Consider the following 20,619-nt stretch of genomic DNA (forward strand, 5'->3'; position numbering starts at 1 on the left):
GTTTGCAAATCCCATGTGGCCTGAGTGAAATTACAGCATAAGTATTTCAGCAGAAGCACAGCAATATCTCACTGATATGTTTTAGAGAGGGACAGACTTCTAGGTACAAGAAAGAAGTGCAGGAAACACAAAAATGCTTAAAATCAGGAAATGTAAACTGGAAGCAAATGACATGATTGGCTCATGTCAGGAAATGGTGACAAAATAATGAAAAATATCCAGGAAAACTAGAAATGACCACAGCACATCCAGCAAGGTCACATCTGTAAGACACAGACTGTCTCCAAACCAGGACATTTGAAGAAAAAAAAAAACAAAACTTTGTCAGGACAGGAAAGCAGTGCATTGGGAGAAACCAGCTTTTAGAAACAGAGCTCTTTGGCACTTTCCACTTGAAAGTGAAAGGTTATTTCTCCATTTTCCTTACCTGTAAATTTTACTTGGGTGTTAAAGTCATTCTGTGGATGTTGGCTTTAGCTCTTCTTAAGAAGAAGGAAGGAGTGACTTCCAGGGTAACAGGCAAAGGAGAACTGCATTCCAGTGATACCTGTTTGGCTGCATCTGCAGTAATTACAAGTTAATGCATAGTTTTGCCAGCGAAAAGCATTTCACCCAAAACACTGGTAATAGAATATGCCAGATTGCATAGATGGAAATATTAATGCCTGCTCAGTTGCCTGAGCAAAACAAAGATTTAATGCAATGTTTGTTTTGAAAGGCTTTCCTGAAAACATGGAAACCTTAACAGGACCACTTGAGGGCAGCAATGTCAAAGTGAATCATTCATCACTGCACTTTTGGGAATTACTTCGTGAAATCCCCCCCAGAAAAAACACCTTAGCAAAAAAATTATAATTAATTAAAAATAATTTTCTACTGACCAGATGCAAGCATGCAAATCCGGGCAATGCCTCCGGAGCAAAAGGCAGCACTGCAGTGTCAGTTCCCTTGATCTTCCATATCTAAAGAATGCCACCTGAAGCCTGCAGGACTTGTCTTGTTGCCAGAAAATTCTAAAAATATTTCAAAAATTGTGGAGTCTTGATGCATTTTGAACCTAAAGAATCTGTGGGTTTTTAAAAAATCAATATACAAGGAAATGCTAATTTGTATATCTATATATCTATATCTATATCTAATCTATATCTATCCATCTATCTATCTATGAATTATTTGAGATAATTCAATTACATTTGAGATAGGTACATATTTCTAAATTAATCCATACTGTTGTATGGGGGGAAAACCTTAGATTTTTATTTTTAAGAGTGTACTAAATTTCATCATTTCAAAGAAACCTTTCATACATCAAGTGAGTGGAATCAGTGTAATGAGTGCTCCCTGTCTAAAGAAGTCCACTGACATTAGTGAAGATTTTGGGATCACTAGGAAGATAAATGTAGGAACTTTTCCCCAAGCATTGAAAGGATGCTATTATTAGTCCAGTGTTTGCACATTTAAGGAATACATGTTCACAATAATTTAAGATTTTAGTTAGTCAGGCACAGTAGTCCATTGGGTATAAATATAGAAATAATAAGAAATGTACTGGCTGACTTACAGACCCACGACATTACACCTATCTATACTTTTGTTAACAGAGGAGTAAGGTAAATAAAACTGGTATAGAGCTTGATATTTTTGTAAAAAATGTAAGATACAGTTCCACTCTGCAATTCTGTTATATACACATAACCTCTTGCTCAGTAACTGAACTCCCTGTTTGTATTTAAATCACATCCAGCTATTTTACATGCAAAAATGTTGTTTTCAGTCTTAGAACAAGGAGAAAAAAGGAGCTGGGCTTGTCCTGTCATAGTGTCATTTGGTACCTACAGGCCTGAACAAATCACCTCCAGGACTCTGATTTTGTTACATTACAACAAGAAGGACTTTTTCTGATCATGTGGCTACCAGAAGAAAGAAGGGGTTTGGACAACACAGGAACTTTGAACAGTGCCCATGGGATAACAAAGAATGTGTGGGGACCACCTGGGGAGTGTGAAAATAAATACAGAAAAGCAATATGATCCTGAAACGACATGGAGACTGCTTTAAAAAGTGGAATAATCTGTATTTTAGCAGAATTTATGATTCCTCTAAGGTCTGTGACAGGCATTTGGGCATATTTTATTTGAAATTATTTTGTTCCTGGTCCTGTAGACTGAGAGCCCATTAGCTGATGGAGCAGATCAGGTGATCCTGGAGAGTTCAGTTTCAGATTAGTTTCCTCCAAGAAAAATCCCCCTGTGCTCCACACTGCCACAAGCATCAAGGTGGGGCCCTTGGGACTCTGTTCAGATCCACACACCCAATCCAAACCTAAAACCCACCATAAAATTCAGCCTTACATGGTACAGAGGGGAAATCCAAGGTAAAACACCTGGTAGAAGTCACATATGGCAGTTAGAGAAGGTGTGTACATCTACACATATAAATATTTATACCTGTATATTTATACCTATAAATGTAGGATAAAGTTGCTGTTTGGGTTTTGGTTTTCATTTTTTTTACATTCCCTACACACACGAGCCTCTCTTCCGCCTTTGGAACTTAAATATCTTGTAACAATGATAAAGAGGATGATATAGACACAAATTTTTCTTAATGTTCATCATATTTTTATGAAAATGTATGTGTGTGACATATAGATATGTGAATTAAACAGTTTTACAATAGGAACTGTGGCATTTATTTTTTAAGTTTATCTAAGTAAAATTTATCTGATGATGGTATAAAAATGGAAATCTAAGGAAAAATATCCCATTGTCATATGGGAAACAATTGTGCGCTGCTCTGGAACAGTGGTTTACACCCCTCCTCCTGATCCTGCAGTTGGCTGCTGGGCAGATGGATCTCACCTTCACTTCCAGATTTTATGGACTGTAGTTTGAAAAACAAAATCCAGCTTCTAAGCTGAGATGATGTGCTTGGCAAGTTACTGAAAGACAGTAAAGATGAAAGTACAGAAAGTTTTTTCCACAGTCAGTTTTCATGTGCTTCTATATACTGTTTTAAACAAAAACATCTGCTTTACTGTCACCATTTTAAAGGCTGGGAAAGAATTCTTCTTTAAAATGCTGGATTTTACTAACGTTCCAGTTAGCAAACAGATGTTAAAATCAACTGTAATAGCACATGATGAGAAAAGTTGGACTTCTAATATGGAAACGTGTTAAAATGTGCACGCAGTGAATTTTAAAGGCGAGAACCTACAAGCCTGCACAGAAACAAAATCGTTTGAGAACACAAGCTGGAACAAGGAACAGCTGAGGGAGCTGGGAAAGGGGCTCAGCCTGGAGAAAAGGAGGTTCTGGGGGGACCTTGTGGCTCTGCACAGCTCCTGACAGAAGGGGACAGCCAGGGAGGTCAGGCTCTGCTCCCAGGAATAAGGGCAGAGGAAAGAGTCTTGAGTTGCATCAGGGAAGGTTTAGGTTGAATATTAGGGAAAATATCTCTGCTAAAGGGTTTATCAAGCATTGGAACAGGCTGCTCAAGCCAGTGGGGGAGTCACCACCCCTTTGAAGCTTTCAAAAAGTGTGTGGATGTGGCACTTGGTGACAGGCTTTAGTGGTGTTCTCAGCAGTGGTGGGGTAATGGTAGAACTTGATGATCTTAGAGAACTTTTTCACCCTTAGTGATTCTGTGATTCTATGAAAGCTGTGACCCTTTTCTATTAGAAAGCACAGGTACATGGTCCTATCCTTGTCAGACATCTGTGATTTCTGTGCCTTAATCGTTGGAACAGGATATTGCAGTTTTGCTGAGCTTTCTTTGGGCAAGCTTCCCTTTTGCATGGGGAAATTAAAACCACAGCAGTGACTCTGGCTTTAATTTGGTGTTTTATTCCAAACACAGACTTTGGTGAGCTGAGGACCTGAAGCTTGTGACACCCTGTAGTCTCAAGCCCATGTGCCATATACCTAAAAAAAAAAAAAAAAACAAGTTGAATTTCAACCACCCCCGTGGCTGCCGTGGGGTTTACACCCACAGCCTTTGGCTTATCTGCTGGTGGAAAAACACCTGTTGGTAAATTCCAATTATTTTTGCCATAGTTATTTTCTGTTCAGAGTGTAACATTGCCCAACTCGAGCAATAGAGCCAAATTACTCTGTTAGTGATGGAGAAGCCCGGGGACCACGGTCAGATTCCTTCACTCTGAGCAAAAAGAGTGGAGGAGGGGGAGGAAAAAGAAAGAATAAAAAGGCAGCAGGACATGGAGAAAATCTACACCGGGATGGTTTCTACGGAAAATATCACCGGATTCAGCGGAGGCTGTTGTTAGCAACCAGTGTATACAGCCAGGGCGCCGCAGGCAGAGCGGGGCTGTGAGGGGTTGGGGCTGCTGATGAATATCCCCATCTCCCAGGCTGATGAATATTCCCATCTCCCAGGCCGGTTCCAGGGGCAGGGATGAGCCCAAGCTCCTCGTCCCACGTATGGGCCATCAGGAGAGGATTCAGCCTCTTCCCTCAGCTCTCACCCGCGACCTGCACAGCGGGGCAGGGCCGAGCAATCCCCGCGATGTCCAAATCCCCTTCGCAGGTTCCAAGTCAATATTTTATTTCTTATTAAGTCACGAGGCTACTGATCCTTAAGAGATCGCAACTACATAGCAGGGAAGAGAGGGACTACGAGCCTTTCAGAGCCTCGGGTGCCTCCCTCAGCCAGCGGGGCTGTGAGGGGCGATGGCGCCGGGGAGAGGGAGGAGGGCACCGCCATTGCCCCGCCAGGCCGTGCCCTGCCCGCACGGTCACTCGGCAACGGCGGGGCCGGGAGCATGAGGAGGGGCCGGGCCGGCCATGGCTCAGGAGAGCCCGAATATCGGCACAGCGGATCACAGCGCCGGGCTGGGCATGGCTGAGGGGAGCCCCAACTCCAAGACGCAGGATTCCGGCGCCGGGCTGGGCACGAGTGAGGGGAGCCGCAGCGGCGACCCCCAGGTAAAGCAGCGGGGCTGGGCAGCGCGGGCAGAAATAGCGTGGCCCCACAGCCCTGTACACAGACCTTGAAAACAGCCACACACAGAGACCTGTCCCCTTGGGACACACAGACACACACATTCACAGAAACTCTGCTCACAGAGACCACCCTGCAGTCAGCTTCACACACGGAGATCCTCACTGCAAACAGCCTCACACACACACACACACACACACACACTCCTGCACACACAGACTCCCCTGTAAACAGCATCACACACAGACCCCGCCATGAACAGCCTGACAAACACACACCCACAGCCTCACACAGACCCTGCTGCAGTCTCTCACACCCCTGCACATACAGATCCCTACATACAAACAGCCTCACACACACACACACACACACACACACACACACACACACACAAATCCCCATATAAACAGCCTCCCATACAGAGCCTGGCACACATAAATCCCCATACAAACAGCCTCACACACACAAACCCCCATACAAACAGCCTTACACACACAAACACAAAAAGCCTCACACACCCTAGGACACAAATACACGCCCTGCTCAAGGACTGACACACACACATATAACCTGTACAACGTTCATATCTTCCTCCCACACACTTTCCCCACTCACACAGCCCCATCCCTGCACAAACCATCACACACACTTCCACACAGAGAACTGTGTCCATCATCATCATCTACATGTCCAGCCAGCACAGTCACACACACACACAGACATCCACATCTCAGTGTCCATGTGCACACACATTCCCTTTCCAGGTACCTTTTCCATCCTGTCTCTTGCTTTAAGCTCTAAACATCCTCATTTTCTTTTCCCAGGATATCTCCCATGTGCTGGCTAGAGCCTTTAAGGACCTGTACACTGGAGATGTTTTTGAGGTGGACATGGCAACAGGCTGGATTGAGTCCCAAGGAGGAGACAGTGTTTATCAAGACAGTTACACAGATGAGCTTGAGAAGGTAAAAGTCCAAACCAAGTCAGAGTTTGGAGTTCTTTTGTCACTACTTAGATCTGTAAAATAAAATTTAAAGGCAGGTGTTGATTCTGCAATTGACATTTTAATGGAAATTTTCTTGAGCACAGTTTCCCACAGAACCTTTCAAGTAAGTTAATAGTCACACAATCCTTCATGATATTGTTATCTCTAGTTGCCTTTTCAGACAGAGTACAACTAGTAAAAGCAGTAGCTTTTTAAATGCCTATTGTACTGGCTGAAAACTTTTCCCTGTACCTGCTGATCAGTGGCCCAGGTTTCTTATCTTGTCATCACTCCAAAAGCTGTTGTCAGTGGATAAAAGTAAAAGCTGATGCTGGATGATTTGAGCCACAGGTGTTTTTTTCTGTTTTGTGAATGACAGTGTTTTAGCAGGCCAGCTGATGCTTGTAAGGTGGTGATGTTTTACTAATATGTCTATGTTTACCTCTCAAAGACAAAAAGAAAACATCTGCCTGTAACAGCTCTAATTTCTCTTTGTTCACCCATGCCTGTGGCAGCTTCTGGCTGAGTATAAGAGCCGACTGACAGAAGCTGACAAAGCAGAAGAGGAGATCATTCAGGCCCAGGCCCGAGCAAAAGATGAAGAGGAAAGGGTTCTAAAGCAGATGAAGATTTGTGCAGGGAAATATTTCCATAAACTGGGGCTGCCTCCAGGTGAGGATTCTGGAATGTTGCTCCCCAGTACATGCTTATGGTACCTGGACACCAGTTTGGGGTTGGCTTTACATCAGCAGAACAACTTTGAAAGATTTTGTGCAGAGGTTCAAGTAGAGTAACATCTGTTTAACACTGAGAAACTGAACAACCAGGTCATGTTCAAGGTGTTACATGTGGATTGAGGGGTTACCACCTAAATATTACAAGCATCCATACCTTGATATGTAGCAGCAACAAACAGATTAAGTATTTCTCCAATGGGTGCTTAGCTGGGTTTGAACTGAATTTAGAATTGTGGAGATGCATGTCCAAGTCTTGGGATTAAAATACCAGATTTTTTTTTCTATTCTATTATTTCCTCTAAAATATATATAATACTCTATATAATATTATTTTCTATAAAAATAATATTGCCTGACAGGGATGAGATGTAAAAGCAACATTACTTTGGATTGATCAAGACAGTGTGTTTTAAGGAGCTAATAGTTTGCTTTTTTTGTTTGTTGCCTTTACTGTTGCAGTGGCATCCTCTTTTCGGTGGATTGTGGATAATGAACTTCTCAGAAAAAATAATTTAATCTGTCCTGAGGATTACATTGCTGAGAAATTACCTCTTGCTAAAGCACCAAAAGGTAACATTTGAAGCAGAAAGTAATTTAGACTTTTTAGAACACTCTGTATTTTAAGCATTGGAGGATGTAGCAGATCTGAGCATATTTTTATAGTTTTCTGCCAAAGCAGAAGGGACTCAAGTATTTTAAGCATAAGATTCCACTAAGAACACATTTTCAAAGTCTAATTGATAAATTCAAAACTACTGAATTTAGATGTTCTTAAATATGATATTTGATCATTATTGCACATTTGTTTGCAGTTCTTCCCATCTCACACAAACACTGCATTAGTGTTCTGTCTCCATCCAATTTCATTACACAAAAGCTGCAACTGCATCTTGTATCTAGAGAAGGGAAGTAGTTACATTAAAGTAAAAACTATTGTCAGTGAAATAAAATTGTATTCTTTATTTAGGGTTTAAAGTTTTCCAGTTCTGGAAAGGTATTAGTTTTATTTGCACATGAAGATCAGTAAGGAAAATATTTTGGCCAATGTCAAGACTACTTCTTTTATTTATGTGTGAGCCAAGATGAAAGGTTTTAGGATCATTGAAAGGAAGTTTTTTAGTCAAGCTGAAACAAACATTTCAGAGTAATCAACTTAGTCACAGATTTCAAGATTTGTGTTTTGGTTTTTTCCATTGTAATTCCAAACAAAGTGAAAAATCTCACTTTCCTGATAAGGTTAACATATCTATCTGTGAGTAATATAAGTATATACAGCCTGTTTAATTAGTGCTTCTAAAATATTTCTTATTAAAGCTTATAAGCTTTGCTTATAGAAAATAAGGTACATTACATTCTTGAGGATTTTTGCCAGCAACAAGCCTTAAAATAAACCCATACACCTATGCTTAGACTAAATATTTGTTGTTCATGTTCTCCTCTTACAGAAGTTTTGTTTTTCTTTGAATTGCAGGAGAATCAGAACCTGGGTACCTGAAAGGGGCACGTAAACAACGTGCTTTTTCACTGGATGAGAGTGTCTACTTGACTGACAGTGCCACAAGTGTGTCTTCAGCTCTGTCCTCTGTCCAAGACTCCAGCCTTGAGGCTAAAACCATCAGTAAGGTACATTTTACAAGTTACTTTTAGTCTGCCTGATCTGTAAGACCTGTTGCTGTTTCTGCAACAAATCAACCCATTGTTGATTTGACACCAGTACTTATATTTATTCTGTTAAAAAAGGAGAAATACTTTATTTCTGTATCAATTATCATTGCTGTGTAGCTTTAATTACACATGTGCAGCTCCCTTTTCCCTCATCCTCAAAATCTCTGTGTTTCATGTTGCACTGTGCACTCTTGTTTTTCAAAGAAAACTAAAGACTCACAGAAACAAGCCAGGAAAGAGAGTAAGTCATGGATAGCAGAGGAATTAAATGAGTACTTCTCCAGACTTGAGAAAAGACAGAATTACTTGAAGAATCCACGCTTTTTCCCACCAAATACTCTGGATGGAGGCAAATCTCTTGTAATTTCTCAACAAAAAGTGGAAGAAATCATAGCCAGAAGAAAAGCAGAAGATCCCAAAGGGTATGCAGTGTGTACAGTTTCTGGATTCTGGGCTGGAATGCACAGAGCTCCTCTATAGAATTGCTGTGGATTTACCCAGAGATATTTTGAGCTAAATTTCTTATGTAGTCCCTTAATAACAAAGTATGTCTGTATGATATTTCAGTTTTGCCAAAGGAGACATTTTGCAATTTCTCACTTTATCAGTATTTATATAAACAGGAAGTAAGATAATCTCTCTCTTTTTTTTAATGTTTCAGTGATATCTCATGTGTTCCTGTGTTTCTTGCCAGTCCACCTTCTATCCAGTTTTTGTATGATAAAATTGGGCAGGTTTGTCAGGTGAGAAAGTTCTTTGTAGAGAGTTAATTCTGCCTCCCTGAAGAATTATATCCTATCATGATCTACATATTTCACCCAATGTTTAGCCTTTCTGAATTTTAATAAAAGTCTGAGTTTCTTTTGTATATTGAATTTATGACCCTCTAACTTCCTTGAAGATACTCCATCACACCTGCCACTGACACACAAACCAGTGAAGACAAAATGGGCTCCTCTCAGTCTCTGCTTTGTTTTGGTACTGATTCAGCCTCTATTGAATAAACTGTGATTTTGGGGCTGGTTGTGATGATGAAGTAGTTAGTCCTAGCAGTAGTACCAGGGAATTGCAAATATTTTAATGAGTGACGGTAATTACAATGTAGCTTTTTTTTTTTAATGAAGAAAACTGTAGAGCTACGGAACATCACTTCAACAGGTCAACGTGTAAGACTTATCCCTCCCTCTACTTCAGTATTTTCCATTTGTCCAGGTGAGTGTTCTTTTTCTGCCTTTAAAATGTCAGCACATACAAAATCTAATTTACCTGCTCTAACAAAGATTTTCCAGAGATATTCTGTTTTCCATAGTGCTCAGTTCTTTAGAAACTGACAACTGACTTAGGGCCATTCACATGCAACTCAGAAGCAGATTGAGATGGTCTAATGAGGAATTCAAGAAGACTAAATTAAAGTGTTTGATGTTAGATTGAAATGTGTCAGTGGAATACCTAGATTGAGTCTTACCCAAAATTCTTCTAGGAGCAGATGGAGTTTCCACTGAAAAAATTACAAGGAGAGGGCAAGAAATAACACACTGCAATAAAGAGGGATAGGTTAGAGGAAAGTTAAGAAAATTCTTTCCTACAGTAGGATAGCCAGGCACTGGGATAGATTGTCTAGGGAGATTGTGATACCCCAGGAACTGCAGGAATATTTGGATGCCTCCATGGAAGTCTTGTGGTAAAGCAAAACTGGGTAATGTCTCTTAAGTTTCTCTTCACTATTTTCTGTGTTTATGAGGAGTATATTTCAGACAAAGCAATCTTTGAGCTCACTGGAACATGTGCACATTTTCAGATTGCACTGCCAGGTCTCTTGTGCTCATCCCTTTTTATCAGCTTGAATTAGGCAATAATTGGGGGGGAATTTACAGGCATCTTTCCAGAGGAAGATGTGATCATAAATACTGCAGCCAATTTTGGGAGGTTTAATTTATTTTTTTAATTTTCTGCCTTTTTTTTTTTTTATTTTTCTCCCCAAGGAAAATATCCAGGAAAGGGAAAAATGATTGCTCCTGGGATGGCACGCCAGTATACAGTCCAGTTTATTCCTAAAGATCTGGGACAGTATGAAGATCATATATTAGTGGAAAGTCAAGTATCAGAATCTTTTGTCATCCCAATCCAAGCTAAAGTATCACTTCCAGTATTAAAATGTCAGTAGTGTCCAAATACTAAGTTTCTCTAAAGTTAAGCAGACTTGTTTTTTGTTTTTTTTTTATTTGACTGTCTTCAATTTTGTGTCACAAAACAAATGTGGAAAAAATTGGCAGTGCAATTTCTACATTTTGATATCTATCTCATTTTCACTTATCCAGATTTATTAATTATTGAAATGTAATCCTGTTGGATTTTTCCTCAATTATTTGTTCTTGCCATCTTCGGCTCTTCTTGCTCACTATATTAGAGAAGTGAGTAGGGACACATTTCTAGGTTTGTGTTTTGTTGATTCCTGAACTCCCAATTGTAATTACTAATTATAAATATTATGAAGTTATGATTTAGTTATAACTATTTGATGCTATTAATTAATGTTCATGAAATTAATTTTATGTGGATATGGTATACCTGTACCTCTCAGATATCTAAGTTCTACAATAATAAACAGGATTACTTTTGCAAAAATTTGCTTTGATTTTTTGTAAATTCACCTTACCTGTTATACTGAGCTTTTCTAAAAAAAATCATCTTACTTTTTATCCTCCTTTTTTTTAAGGAGGAAAGATCATCTTACATCATTAAAATATAAGATCAATGTAAAAATATACATCTCACACTGTCCAACTTTGAAATGGAAAGAATTTGAGGAGGTTTAAGATTGCAAAACCTGGCGTGGCCTCATGCTGTAATGTCTGTAAAGAGTTGTTTAATCAGCAGCCTTTGCTCTCTCTGGAGTCTGATTTTCTGTGTTACTCCTTGCAGTGCCTGCCATTATAGACTTTGGTCCCTGCCTTGTTGGAGGAATAAAAACAAAAGAAATTTTGTGCAGAAATGAGGGAGATAAGACTGGGAAGTTCTCTATAATGCCAGGGAAAGCCTGGCCAGCTCCTGATTCTGGGGTGAGTGATCAGAAGGGAAATACTGGACCCAGCATGGTGTGGGTGCCCTGGTGTGAAGGCCTTTTGAACCAATCATGTTGTATTAGCACAGAAGTCATAAGGCCTTGCTGGAGACATCTGCACTGTGGCATTCCTTCAGGAATTCACCTTTATCCTGAAGCCCGGTCTCCCTCGATGGCTGTACCTCCTTTCTGTGCTCTGGTTTTCCTGTGGAAGAGCTCATCTTGCTCAGGGGAGAGGTAAACTGAGGCATAGATGAGGGAAAGGAAAACTGGCTCAAACTTTAACCTTGCCCTTGAATTAAATATAAATCCTATCAGTTCTAGAATTGCTTGAGGTAATTTCCTCTTCCTCCTCAACAAAACATCCCTTACTGACCTTGCTGCACCTGTAGACACAGCAATCCAATGCAGTCCTGCTCTGTCTGTAGCTCCCCATCACAAACCAAGGAGATAAAATGGGACAGGTAGACTGGCATTTTTGGTGCTGGAGAAAGAGCAGATGGGCCAGGTTGTCCCTCCAGAAACTTTAAAGTTCCAACTCAAAGTGAGTTTTAAGCATGGAGAAGCAGACAGAGCCCATCTCTCAGGCAGAGCTGTTCTGCTGTGAGCATGAATATTAGGGCTTCTGACACTGTCATTTATTTGTCTTCAGAGACTGCCCTTTCCTTTCTGCTTTCACCAAGGTCATTATAAAGCAGGGAGCTTTTTTTTTTTTTTAATGAAGCCATATTTATGAGCCCCACTCTTTGGAGGTGTGTGAAAAAATGTATGGTAAGAGGTAAAATACTGATGTTGTAGAATGCTGCCTGTTTCAGGTAAATCTGTGTTTTAAACGCAGCAATCTGATCAATTTAATTTATTAACTTGTTTGTTTGTTTTAATGCCTTAGGTGGCTGCCACTGCTGATTTTGTGATACAGGATCCTTTTGGGATCCAGCCTGCTGTTTTGGAGCTAGCTCCAGGGCAGAAAGCAGCAGTAGAGGTAAGTGCCAACTGCTGCAGAAAGAGTTTTTACTTCACCAAATAAATTAACAACCAAGATCATTTTAGAAGACCTGGCTGGACCTTGCAAGTTTGGGTTTATGTGAGCAAAAAATTACTCTGTTTCTTCCAAGTGTTACTTTTAATTACTAATTACTAAAACTGTTCTTCAGGGAATATTTGCAAATTGAAGTGTATTGCTTAGGAGAGAAACAAACAGTTACAGACCTTGTTATTTCCCTTCTCTCTTTCAGGTAGTGTTTTTCCCTTCTTTGCCAGAAGCCTCACAGCAAACATTCACCATTTTGTGTGACAATTATCCAGTCAATTATGTTACAGTCACAGGTTTGTTTCTAGCACCTTTCTAATTCCATAGATATTCAGATAATGTGCATGGTGATTGTTGGCATGGGCATGAAGTGATAGTAACATTCTATGTCATTGGATTGAGCAAATACTGTGTCCCCTGCTGGCTTTTTTTTTTTTTTTTTGTGTTGTTATTACTGCTCCTTCCCAGTGCATGGATACACTGGATTCAGAAAACATTGAGCTTTTAACCTTCAGTAAGCAAAAATACAAATGTAAAATGTCACCAAGTCACAGAAAAGAAAACCAGTGTCCAGGTGCAACTCATCTCTTTTCAAATTAATAAGATAACTTGACAAGCTATGAAACATGAAGTGTAACAGGGCAGAAATGAACCACATTTGGACCACATTTTAGATGAGGGTGTTCAGGAGAGGTAGGCAGTCTGAATGAAACCCGTTCAAATTCTTGTAAATGTTGGTGCTTGTACTGTAATATAACTGAGTGCTACAACATGAGGCTTGGTTTGTCATCTATTGAATCATTGTATCACATGTATTTACTTTGGATGTTTTTAATACTTCATTTGCTGCTTATTTTAATTTTAATGTACTGCTCAAAACATCTGGGAGCCACATTGTCAACTACTGCAAACACCCTGCTCAGTGCAGTGAAACCATGCTGATGTAAGTGAGCTGAGGCTGTGGCCCTGAAATCCCTGTCTATAAAATTCATGAACAGAAGGTCTCTGTAAATACATGTTGATGAACACAACATCAGGATTGTACAATTAACACACTGGAGTTCTGAAACTTCAGGAAACACCAGATATAATCAATAATGAACATGGATGACATTTGCTATTGATGATGTGAACTATATTAATAGTCAGATAGTAAACAGCGATACCTAATTATTTCTTCCAGGGCTTGGAGAGGTGATGGCTCTGGAGCTTTTGTTTGTCACAGGTGGAGAAAGCAAAGCTCAGCTGGGTGAAGTCACTGATGCAACAGCACAGCACCTCATACAGTTCGAGCCCCAAAATCCACAGAGCTCTAAGAAGAAGACCCTGGTTATAAAGAACTCCACGTAGGTAGCTGCTATCAGAGTAAGGCTCTGCAATGTGGCCACACTGCTAGGGATCTCATTTGTCATACTCTGCTCTCTCAAGCTGGAGAAACCTTTGTGCCCTTGATAAACTTTTTGCAGCATCTTTGCTTCTTTTTGCTCCTTATTTGGTAATTAAAGTTCAAGGAATGTTGTAAATTGTTCAAGTGTTATGGCAACCATTAGCCAAGGTCAATATATTTGCTTTAATAGAGGTAAATCTACAAAAAATTCATAAATATACATGGTTGCAGGAAATACTTACAGGGTAATCCAGGTGAGATTTATCTAACTTTAAATGTCTACTATATATATTTGTGCAACTGAGATAAGCACTCTTTTCTTTTCATAGTGCAGGGAATAGATGCTTCCAAGCATACAATTCTGACTGTAACATCTCCCATAGAAAAGTCATAATACATCCTGGACTCCACTGGATCAAAATGGGAGCCCACTGTAATTAACTCACATTAAAACTCTCATGTTTCCTGCTATTGAGTCCGTACAGATTTAAATATAAATTCAATTTGAAGTCAACTAATGTGTCCTTATGGACAATTACACCATACTGAACATAGTGGCATCCTGATTTTGCTCAGAATTAATCAGATTTAAACAGAAATACACTTGTGCATGATTGCAGCAGCTAGAGGCTGTAAACCATCAAAGCAGTGAGCAGGTCAGTGCTGGGTTTAGGACCATTAATCTAAATTGCTGTTTGCAAGCAGTGAATATCTGGCAGTTTATTTTGTGGCCTGGAAATCACACATGCATAATGCCAGAACAGGCTGATGTTTGAGTAAAGAAAGTGTGATTGGTGAACTGGATATTGTAAACTGACAAAGAATGTGACTGTGCCAATTTCCACATTTTCTCTGTGCTATAATCACCACAGCACTCCCTGCACATCTGGTGTCAGCATTTGTATAAAAGAAAGCTGGCCAGGCTGAGAGTAAACCCCATAGAAGCAGGAAGAAGAAATGTTCCTTCTGCTACAGAAAGTGATACAAGAAATTGTAAATATCCAGTTTTATCAGCGATGCTTTCAAATTCCAGTGTCCTTTCTCCCCCTTACTAAGGCAGAATTTTTGAGATCAGCATGAGCAAGATTCTCAAACCCATGAAGACATTCCATGGAATACACTTCTGCTGAAACAACCTAGTTAAGCAACCTTTTCTGGATTGCAGAGAGTGGGGGCAGAGCCATGGCTATAATTTTAGATGGAGCCATTGTGTTTGCTGACATGTTAAAGACCACATCTTGCATTTGGATTAAATTCAGAATGTGATGTAGGTCATCAGTAGTGATCCAAGGCAAATGTACTGGTGTCAGCAGGAATGGTCCTGTTCATCCCAGATCTTTTAAAAAAAGAATTGTAGAGTTTCTAAAACCTGGATTACATGACAAGTTCAAATAAGGCAAGAAAGTGTTGAGATATCTTACACGTTTATAGAATTTACTTTCACATATTAGCATGTTCTTTGTATGATTTATATACTCTGACTCTATGATGCCTCAGCAGCTTTGTGACTCACAAAAACTGGGAAGTCAAGCCCCTGTAATGTGTAAAGAGAGGAATTTCCTACCTGGAAAAAGCATCTGAACATTTTCTTAATATATATTACTAAAAAATGTCTGATTTTTTAATCATAGTTTTCTGTTGTTTATTGACTTCTTTGCAGCCATCTAAAAGTTCCCTTCTTCTGGCAGATAACGAAGCCCAATCTGAAACCATTAATACCAGAACAAACTGTAAACTTTACAGAGGTCAAAAAGAATCAAGACCCAGAGTCAGCCTTCTCCCTAAATCCTGAGCAGGGAGTTTTGAGTCCCTGTAGAGATCATGAGTTTATTCTCACTTATGCTCCACAGGAGGTATGGCTTATGATTCCTTCCTATCTACAAACTCCAGCTGTGTATTTTTATTCAAGTCATAAAATCCTTGCTGTGCAACTTTTCTCAATTAATTAGCTGGTACTATGCTCTGATAAACAGTGTTCAAAATGTAGAAAGTTACTGAAAGAAAACATGTTTTGACTGCAAAATGTGAGACAGTTTCTGATCTCATGTAATTCTGGGGACTGACTGGACACAGTTAATTTTACACTGAAATTGTGGACACATCCTCACACTGCAGCTGTGCTGGCTGGTGAAGTTACCACCCTCACCCCTCTGTCAGCTCCTCCACCAGCTCCTGACCCTTCCCCCTCTTCTTGGGGATGTGTCTTGTGCCTACTCCAGTCTAAATAAATTAGTTAACAAACACTGATTATTTAAACTGTTTCCAGCTGTAGTTTTTTTGGCCTGAAATGGGTCCTGTGAACAGCTGAGTGGTGAATTAAGGGGAGAGTAGGAGCCTTTGGCAGAGAAAAGCTGTGTGCAGCTGTGGGTAAGAGGGGTGCAAGGATGTTGGAATGCAGTTATCCCAGAGAATGCTGTTCTCTCAGATTCTGCTCCCCTGTCCCTGTAAATAAGGAGCATGAGCTCACTGTATTTAGAGAAACCTGATCCAAAGAAAGCCCAAGAGTGGCAATGTCCCATGCAGTGTTGATTGTCAGACATAAGAAATAAAGAAATACCTCAAATTTGTGTGGAAGAGAAACTACTTGGCTTTTTAAAAATAATTAGTTCATAGAATATATATTGAATTAAAATATACATCAAAATTAGTATCTGTCTACAAACAAATTAAGCTTTTGCATAGCCCTTCAAATTTAAGGCCTGTTTCTGTGTTTCTTTCCCCCCTCCTCCATTAGAATACAGAAGGCATTCTCTTCCTATGATGGAAAAGTCATGTTTCTTACTCAAGATCAGACTGATGATCAGTTAGCTGAATGCTCTGGAACAGTTAGAAGAAACTTCTCAATTAGTACAGCAGTACTGAGCTTAATTTGGGGAGCCTTTGCAGATGCTTGTGTGTAGTATGCAATTTACAGGGGAAATAATAACAGGCATGTCAAAAATGAGTATTTTTCTTGGAAACATACACCATGAGATCAGAATCTGGCTTAATGTTTTGCAGTCAAACATGTTTTCTTTTAGTAACACCAGAGTTTGAATATTGTTTATCAGAGCTTAGCATTCTGATGATGATAATTTATCTTTTACATGTAAACCACTTTTCCATCTTTTTTTGATGTTCAACATAAATTATTACTTGACACTAAAATCCTTTTCTCCTTCATCTGTGCAGCTGAAGAGTTACCACAGTGTGGTGCAGATGGTAGTGAGGGACATCCCAGAATCACCTAGGTAAGCTGAGAAACATTTCCCAGTAAGATATGTAACCACAATTTATCTGTGCTATTACATTAAATTACTGGGATTTTTCTTCTTTCTGGTGATGATGGATTGACAAGCATAAAGAATATTATCTGCACAAGTAGTTGTGGTACAAAGAGCATCCCTGATATCCTCCCCCATGCCTGGCCCTAGGTTTTCCTCTCTTGGAAAAAGATAATATTGTCATTTTGTCTGCTTATTTTCCAGGGTTTCCTGCTATTGCCTTTTTCACAGCAGTGTGTGACTTATATACTTGGACAGATTGGGACAACTAGAATACCTTAAAGTATAATGAAGTTTTTAATTGGCTAAGCTAATTGCCCACAGGCAGTCTGTACTTAAGAAACTTGTGATGCTTATCAGTTTTGATCTGGCAATTAAAAGACAGAATCCAATTTAACACAGGTTTAACATATTTAGTGATTCTACCATATTTCCTACCAAAGTTTTCTAGTAAAGAAGATACTTCAGAACATCCCAGAATGCAGAGTAGAGGGTGTAATAGCACTGGAAATAGAAGTTAAAGGCTCAACAGAACCATTTCATCTTCTTCTGGAACCATATGCCATTATTATCCCTGGAGAAAATTTCATTGGTGTAAATGTCAAGAAAACATTTAAGGTTTGTGTGCTTTTCACTTCACTGTTGTCATGTGGTTTGTGTCACTGGATGTCATAGGTGTTGTTAGAAGATATCAGACAGTCATTGTTATTTTAGTTTTCCTGAAATGTTTTTAAAGGAGGCCATGAATCCATGAAGGGTCTGCACTGAAATGCCCTGCCCAGCCTGCTCAGCCCTTCACTCCAGGCAGCAGCCTTTGTTCCTTTTTCATCTCTCCAGTTTGATACCACTGAGTTTGACCCCTCTCAATGTTTTTCTGGGCCACTAACCTGTTGCTTATCACTTTGTCAGTCCTGTAGTGTAAAAGTTTTCCAGCTGGGAGGAATAGTCAATAGATGATTAAATTAGTTTATAATTGAGCACTGTTCATGCAAAGAACTACAGGAAGCACAGAATTACAAAAATCACACATGCTGCAGCTTACTAGATGTTTTTCTTTCCTGCAGGTTCTGGTAATTTCTCTTTGGTCATTCTGGGACAGAATGCTGCTGTAATTGTCCCCTCACAGAGCATCCCCTTCACTACAGATCAGGATCCTTTTGATCTTAGACTCACTTGTTAAAAACAGGCCTGTTAGCAAGAGCCAGGCAGGAAGACATTTCCCAGTTAATGATTTTCCCATTTTTACTTAGAGATCCTGCTAATCACCCTTTGGTTTTAAGATTTCTCTCCCTAGAACTTATTTTTTTCAATTTAAGGCAGCTATTTCATACTTCCCAGTAACCCAGTATAACTACACGTGATAGAGGTAATTAAGCCACTTACTGATGATATAACAACATCCTTTGCAGTTTCCAATTTTTTTTTAGTCTTAAAAAGATAAGAATTTGAACTGTGCTTAGAGATAATTGTACTTCAGAGAACAAAGTTATTTGCTGTAGTTAAGAAATAATATTTTGACTAGATCTGAAGAGCAGGCCAGACATTTCAAGAGCTTGCATCTCCCTCAAAACAGAGCCTTTGGAAAAAAAAATAATAAAAGCTGCATTCAAAAGATTTTCAGTTTATGTTTAGAAATTCTGTTACATTTTTGAAAAATGGGGGGAAGTTTAGATGTCTCAAATATGATAATGTTTTTGGAATTAATTGTTAATGAATTCTCTTCAGGTTTGAGGGAACACCTTCACCCATGTGAAGGAGACACTGTTAAATAAATGATGACTCATAAAACCTAGTTTGCAGTGCATCAGTGCTCTCAACAAATTGACTTGTTGCTCTGAAAGCTTAAAGTGCATTAATTGTCTCATTGATTTTAATTGTTTCAGCTGTGGAACAACAGCAAAACATTGATCAAGTACACATGGGAGAAAATCACAGACTCTGAGATCATCGAAGCAGAACCTCGTACTGGTGTCATAGGTAAAGTTTCTGTGACTTGCAAGCAGTAATTAATGAAAGAGACAGTAATTGATTATATCAATTTATGACAGTCACAGAACACTATAGTGAAAACTGAAAAATTACCTGATCTCCAGCCCACTGGAGCCAGCAGGGGACTTAATTTCATTCCAGTAGCTTCATGCTTGAAGCAGGTGGTTTCTTACAAAAAAGTGAGATAGGAGCCTGGTGTTTTCTCTTCTAGATGTGAATAAATGCTGTGAATTTGTACTGGCAATTTCTAGAAGCAAACCTGGGATCATCAGCCGTAACCTGCCCTGTCACGTTGAGCTGTGTCCAGAGCCAGTTATGCTGCATGTTGAGGCTGCTTTTAAGGTAAGGAGCAGTTCAGTCTTGCAGGAGGATGAGCTGTGTGGCCTGGACATTGTCCAAATAAAGCTTTTTTTTTGCTTCTCAATGGCTTGAGAAATCTTAAGTAGTTACAAGCAGGAGTTATTTTTGCTGTAGTGACTATTGAGTCAATGTTGATATTCCCATGACACACAGAATTTTTCTGCATTACACAGTGCATTTGCTTTCTGATATTCTCTGTGAAATGAAATATTAATCCTAGATAATAACATGTTTCTTAATGAGGCAGTTTTGGCAGAGGTGTCCATTCTGATGTCTGTTTTCTTCTGTCCTAGGGTCCATTACTTTGTATTGATGTTCCATCACTCCGGTTTGGTTTGACTAAGCAGGGTGAGATTGTGTCAAGAACCTTTGAGATTAATAACCTCTCTCAGGTGCCAGCACAGTGGAGGATGCAAGAAAGCCAGGTTTTTCTAGCTCAAAGGAATGAAGAGGTAAATCACTGCTACTGCTGGCTGTAGTCCCTCCTTAGCTATTTTATTTCTTCTGTTTAGAAGTTGTATTATTCATTCCAGCTATCAGAAGTTCTAATTTTTGTGACTTTTTATGAAACTAGTCCTGCACAGTTTCATAAGTGCATGAGTTCTTTTGAGATTGAATACTTCTTTACAATTTTCTCTATTTGCCTTTATTACAAATCCCTGCCAGCCTGATTCAAAGAGACACAGAGTATTTCCTGAAGTTATTTCAGCTGCTGCTGCTATAACTAAGAGTTCAAGGCTTTAGTAGAGCTGAGACTGCTGAACATTCCTCCCACACACCCACACCAGCATCTTGGACAAGAATCTGAGCCCCCACTCCTCGCTGATGCTCTTCCTGTGTCCACTCTCCCAACCCTCCTTCCTCACCCTTCTGTCCAAGAACTTTCCCACTCGTGGCACCTTCCTGCTGCTGAGGCTGATTGCTTCTCCTTCACATTCCCTGTCAGTCCATGCACAGCTGACCCTGCTGTGCCCTGGGCTCTGACTGAAGCAAAGCCCTGCCTCCTGGTGTAGCCAGGCTTTCCCAAAGCTGGCACTGTGCTTCCTGACATCAACCCAGGTGGGACTTGAGAGGCAGAGAGAAAGGACATATCTGAGGAAAAATTAGACACTTGGAAGCCCTAATTAGATTGTGTGGCTTCAACATTTTACCCTTGCTTTGCACATGTCAAAAAAATTTCTGT

At 39.7% G+C, this 20,619-nt stretch overlaps 1 protein-coding gene across 2 annotated transcripts in view; it reads left to right on the plus strand.

Annotated features, from left to right (window-relative positions):
* The first annotated feature begins 4,787 nt into the window (after window positions 1–4,787).
* Window positions 4,788–20,619, plus strand: part of DLEC1 (DLEC1 cilia and flagella associated protein) — a 32,312-nt gene continuing 16,480 nt past the window's right edge. The window contains exons 1-19 of one of the 2 annotated variants that reach the window (XM_064422615.1): window positions 4,788–4,943; window positions 5,784–5,924; window positions 6,460–6,616; window positions 7,141–7,251; window positions 8,153–8,304; window positions 8,551–8,768; window positions 9,008–9,089; window positions 9,471–9,558; window positions 10,329–10,502; window positions 11,269–11,405; window positions 12,297–12,389; window positions 12,643–12,733; window positions 13,621–13,783; window positions 15,485–15,677; window positions 16,996–17,054; window positions 17,531–17,705; window positions 18,971–19,064; window positions 19,288–19,418; window positions 19,730–19,888. In XM_064422615.1, the coding sequence (XP_064278685.1) occupies window positions 4,803–4,943; window positions 5,784–5,924; window positions 6,460–6,616; window positions 7,141–7,251; window positions 8,153–8,304; window positions 8,551–8,768; window positions 9,008–9,089; window positions 9,471–9,558; window positions 10,329–10,502; window positions 11,269–11,405; window positions 12,297–12,389; window positions 12,643–12,733; window positions 13,621–13,783; window positions 15,485–15,677; window positions 16,996–17,054; window positions 17,531–17,705; window positions 18,971–19,064; window positions 19,288–19,418; window positions 19,730–19,888 (2,559 nt within the window). In that variant the 5' untranslated portion in view covers window positions 4,788–4,802. The remainder of the gene's footprint in view (window positions 4,944–5,783; window positions 5,925–6,459; window positions 6,617–7,140; window positions 7,252–8,152; window positions 8,305–8,550; window positions 8,769–9,007; window positions 9,090–9,470; window positions 9,559–10,328; window positions 10,503–11,268; window positions 11,406–12,296; window positions 12,390–12,642; window positions 12,734–13,620; window positions 13,784–15,484; window positions 15,678–16,995; window positions 17,055–17,530; window positions 17,706–18,970; window positions 19,065–19,287; window positions 19,419–19,729; window positions 19,889–20,619) is intronic. The other variant, XM_064422644.1, reaches the window with a different exon arrangement.

Source organism: Passer domesticus, chromosome 1, assembly GCF_036417665.1.
Source record: "Passer domesticus isolate bPasDom1 chromosome 1, bPasDom1.hap1, whole genome shotgun sequence".
Taxonomy (NCBI): domain Eukaryota; kingdom Metazoa; phylum Chordata; class Aves; order Passeriformes; family Passeridae; genus Passer; species Passer domesticus.